This window comes from Alosa pseudoharengus, unplaced genomic scaffold (genome assembly GCF_046254945.1).
Source record: "Alosa pseudoharengus isolate Yale_2024_CS ecotype anadromous, Long Island Sound unplaced genomic scaffold, YU_APseudo_1.1 YU_APseudo_1.1_scf_10, whole genome shotgun sequence".
Lineage (NCBI taxonomy): Eukaryota > Metazoa > Chordata > Actinopteri > Clupeiformes > Clupeidae > Alosa > Alosa pseudoharengus.
Genome location: NW_027468565.1, coordinates 19,000,635 through 19,005,634, shown reverse-complemented (window position 1 = coordinate 19,005,634; position 5,000 = coordinate 19,000,635). Strand labels below are relative to the sequence as shown.

The 5,000-nt window shown below is 47.8% G+C and overlaps 1 protein-coding gene across 2 annotated transcripts in view; it reads right to left on the bottom strand.

Moving 5' to 3' along the window:
• dennd4a (DENN/MADD domain containing 4A) overlaps positions 1-5,000 on the bottom strand; it is a 51,205-nt gene that overhangs the window by 17,758 nt on the left and 28,447 nt on the right. For both annotated transcript variants that reach the window (XM_076266660.1, XM_076266665.1), the window contains exons 15-18: positions 4,743-4,875; positions 4,197-4,403; positions 2,850-2,978; positions 401-545 (exon numbers count right to left, since the gene is read on the bottom strand). In XM_076266660.1, the coding sequence (XP_076122775.1) occupies positions 401-545; positions 2,850-2,978; positions 4,197-4,403; positions 4,743-4,875 (614 nt within the window). The remainder of the gene's footprint in view (positions 1-400; positions 546-2,849; positions 2,979-4,196; positions 4,404-4,742; positions 4,876-5,000) is intronic.

Here is a 5,000-nt window from a genome sequence, read left to right as displayed (position 1 = left end):
ACTGAGGATGAATTATGAATTTGCTGCATGTTCCTTCTCTCAGTCTGTACTGGGCTATTTGAGGAGAATAGAGGGGCGCCCTCTAAAAGCAGCCAGTACCAGGACTGCGTCAGATGGAGTGGGCGGTGGGGGTAGAGAAGGATAGGAGGGGGTGCAGAGTGGTGGTGTGTGTGTGGTGTGTATGGTGTGTGTGTGGTGTGTGTGTGGTGTGTGTGGTGTTGTGAGGCAGGATAGGACGGGGTGCAGAGTGGTGGTGTGTGTGTGGTGTGTGTGGGGTTGTGAGGCAGGATAGGACGGGGTGCAGAGTGGTGGTGTGTGTGTGGTGTGTGTGGGGTTGTCCGGCTGCACTAAGAAAAATGAGATGAGGAGGAGGTAGGTGTGTGGGGGGGTTTGAGCTCACCTGAGAGGTGTGTCTCCCTGGAGACGGGCGCTTGCCTCCGCCACACCTGTTTGAACTGGATCACACCCCGCAGCACGTTTCGCAGCTTCCCCCACAGGAAGTAGCCCCCTCTAGTGGTGGAGGGCCACGTGCTCTCCAGGACCGCCTGTGGGAAGAAGGGAAAGAGAGAGAGAGAAAGAGAAAGAGAGAGAGAGAGAAGTTGAGGGATGGGGAGAAAGGATTAAAACACCTGCTCAGAAATCAAACCCTTACAAGACATAGTGCATTACAAAATCCAACAAAGACAATCTATCATATTTTCATATTAAAGAGAAAAAGATAAAATAGATAGAGTGACACACAGGTAAAGAGACAGAGAGAGAGAAGGCCTGGAGAAGAAGCCAGAGAGAGAGAGAGAGAGAGAGAGAGAGAGAGAGAAGAAGAGATCCTCTGAGATTAGTTGAGTTAATTCTGTTGTGCGACCCGTTCATTATCTCACATAGACTGCCTACCCTCTCAAGGACTGCCCGTAATTACCACCACCGAATTCAATCTAATCTCTGCTGGACATAGTGTGTGTGTGTGTGTGTGTGTGTGTGTGTGTGTGTGTGTGTGTGTGTGTGTGTGTGTGTGTGTGTGTGTGTGTGTGTGTGTGTGTGTGTGTGTGTGTGTGTGTGTGTGTGTGTGTGTGTGTGTGTGTGTGTGTGTGTGTTTGGATGTGTGTGTGTGTGTGTGTGTGTGTGTGTGTGTGTGTGTGTGTGTGTGTGTGTGTGTGTGTGTGTGTGTGCAGGCATGAGTGTCCCACTCAAAGAGATCATTCCAAGATATTTGGAAACTAATTACCGGACAGAATGAATTTTATCCTGAAACCATGGAAACCAATTACATCTGCTGTGCGTTGCATTGCAGCTTGATTACAGACTTTTGTGTCTCACTTCCATAATATACCACTTGCACATTTTCATAATATGTCCATAGGTGTGTGTGTGTGTAGCACTGACCCTGTTGTAGTAGCCATAGGTGTGTGTGTTCGTAACACTGACCCTGTTGTAGTAGCCACAGGTGTGTGTGTGTGTAGCACTGACCCTGTTGTAGTAGCCATAGGTGTGAGTGTTCGTAACACTGACCCTGTTGTAGTAGCCATAGGTGTGTGTGTGTGTGTAGCACTGACCCTGTTGTAGTAGCCATAGGTGTGTGTGTGTGTAGCACTGACCCTGTTGTAGTAGCCATAGGTGTGTGTGTGTGTGTAGCACTGACCCTGTTGTAGTAGCCATAGGTGTGTGTGTTCGTAACACTGACCCTGTTGTAGTAGCCATACAGTACTGTAGGTGTGTGTGTGTGTGTAGCACTGACCCTGTTGTAGTAGCCATAGGTGTGTGTGTGTGTGTGTGTAGCACTGACCCTGTTGCAGTAGCCATAGGTGTGTGTGTGTGTAACACTGACCCTGTTGTAGTAGCCATAGGTGTGTGTGTGTGTGTGTAGCACTGTCCCTGTTGTAGTAGCCATATATATGTGTGTGTGTGTGTGTGTGTGTGTGTGTGTGTTTGTACTGACCCTGTTGTAGTAGCCATAGATGTGTGTGTGTGTTTGTAGCACTGACCCTGTTGTAGTAGCCATAGGTGTGTGTGTGTGTGTGTGTTTGTACTGACCCTGTTGTAGTAACCATAGGTGTGTGTGTGTTTACTGACCCTGTTGTAGTAGCCATAGGTGTGTGTGTGTGTGTGTAGCACTGACCCTGTTGTAGTAGCCATAGATGTGTGTGTGTGTTTACTGACCCTGTTGTAGTAGCCATAGGTGTGTGTGTGTGTTTGTAGCACTGACTCTGTTGTAGTAGCCATAGGTGTGTGTGTGTGTGTGTGTGTTTGTACTGACCCTGTTGTAGTAGCCATAGGTGTGTGTGTGTGTGTAGCACTGACCCTGTTGTAGTAGCCATATGTGTGTGTGTGTGTGTAGCACTGACCCTGTTGTAGTAGCCATAGGTGTGTGTGTGTGTAGCACTGTCCCTGTTGTAGTAGCCATATATGTGTGTGTGTGTGTGTGTGTGTGTGTGTGTGTTTGTACTGACCCTGTTGTAGTAGCCATAGGTGTGTGTGTGTGTTTGTAGCACTGACCCTGTTGTAGTAGCCATAGATGTGTGTGTGTGTGTGTGTGTGTGTGTGTTTGTACTGACCCTGTTTTAGTAGCAATAGGTGTGTGTGTGTGTTTGTAGCACTGACCCTGTTGTAGTAGCCATAGGTGTGTGTGTGTGTGTTTGTACTGACCCTGTTGTAGTAACCATAGATGTGTGTGTGTTTACTGACCCTGTTGTAGTAGCCATAGGTGTGTGTGTGTGTGTAGCACTGACCCTGTTGTAGTAGCCATAGGTGTGTGTGTGTGTGTAGCACTGACCCTGTTGTAGTAGCCATAGGTGTGTGTGTGTTTGTACTGACCCTGTTGTAGTAGCCATAGGTGTGTGTGTGTTTGTACTGACCCTGTTGTAGTAGCCATAGGTGATGGCATTGGGCTGGACTCCGGCCTTCTTCATCTCAAACAGGACGCGCACAGCCAGCACCGGCTGACCATACTGCCCACAGAGCTGCATCAGCACCCGGTAACACACCTACAGCAGTGTGGGAAACACACACACAGACACACACACACACACACACACACACACACACACACACACATAAACAGACACAAACACACAGACATGGACACAGACACAACACATACAGGTAGACCAACACACACCCACACAAACACACACACACACACACACACACACACACACACACACACACACAGAGACACCATGATTAATCACTTACACTCTTTTATTTCAGGCTTTAGGCCATCTCTTAATCACTGCTCCATAACCTCTTTTCCCATCACTTCTCCTCTCTCTTCCCCTTGACTGCTGTATGCTCACTCCTCTCTAAGCACGTTAATGTTGATGGATCATTCCTCTACAGTCACTCTCTCTCTCTCTCTCTCTCTCTCTCTCTCTCACACACACATACACACACACACACACACACACACACACACACACACACACACACACAGCTGAGCTGTACTGCTGCTGCTGCCATTTGGGAATTCTCTGGTGGATTATTTTGTTGGGGGCTATTGGGGCTAACAACACTAAGCTTATGGCTTATGGTCTCAATACTCAGGGGGGGTACATGTTATTGAAATATATATATATATATATACAGTATACAGCACTGTAAGTCACTTCAGATAAAAGCATCTGCTCAATGTCTACATAGAAATACAATATACATTATTGAGTCCAAGTCCACATTACGTTTCTATATAATGTATGTATGTGGATTGTATAATATACAATATCTGTAAAGTATACACATCAGTTCAACCCCAAGGGCCGAGGACCACCCCAGTGTGGCCCTGAGGAAGCCACTTAACACTAGGCTGCTCTGCATAGACCGTCCCTGTAGTTCATTTGAAGCCACTCTGAATGATAGTGGCAGCTAAATGACCAATAACATAATGGAACAACTTCCACCAAGCACCTTTGATCAGTAACAGATAGTGTCATTTAATGTATATGTGACTCCATGCAAATGTAATGTCATGTATATGACTCAGTGTAAATGTATTTAATGTATATAACTGTGTAATGTCATGTATATGACTCAGTGTAAATGTATTTAATGTATATGACTCCATGCAAATGTAATGTCATGTATATGACTCAGTGTAAATGTATTTAATGTATATGACTCCATGCAAATGTAATGTCATGTATATGACTCAGTGTAAATGTATTTAATGTATATGACTCCATGTAAATGCAGGTGCGTGCGGTCACCTCATCGGGCGGCTGCAGCTTCTTGTCCTGCATGCTCCGCAGAAGGTCGTAGGCGGTGCGCAGCGCCCGCACCTTGGAGTGGCATTCGCTGGTGTAGGCGGGCAGGCAGATGAACCACAGGCCGTGGCAGTGCCGCAGCAGGCACTTGGACCACATCTGCGGGATGGAGGAGTATGTCTTGGCCATCTTCTGGGCCAGCTTGATCTCCTGCAGCGGACACGGGAGGGAGGAGGAGGAAGGGGGGGGGGGTGAGCGAGAGAGGAGGGGAGAGGAGGGGGGGGTGAGCGAGAGAGGAGGGGAGAGGAGGGGGGAGGAGAGCGGATTTAGTGAAACACACTGAGCTAAGAGGATGCAACACCTGAAGAAACTACTGGATATATGGGCCAACTGGAGGCACATAATATATTAACAACTGTGTGTGTATGGTGTTGTGTACATGTGTGTGTCTGTGTGTGCGTGTTTGTGTGTGTGTGTGTGCAGCAGTGTGTGTGTGTGTGTGTGTCTGTGTGTGTGTGTGTGTGTGTGTGTGTGTTTGTGTACACTAACCTGCTTGGAGCGCCGGAAGATTGCCGAGGGGCTGGTGGGGCTGCCATGTCTGGCTGTGGTGGTTGCCATGGAAACGTGCTGCTCCTCCTGAGACTGGCAGAGCTCGGCGCTCAGAGCGGGAAAGCCCGCGTAACTACGGCAACACAAGACCATCACTTACTCACCTTATTTACATTAACACACAACATACTACACACACACACCTACCCACAGAGACTAAAAACCATACAATACACACACACACACCTACCCACAGTG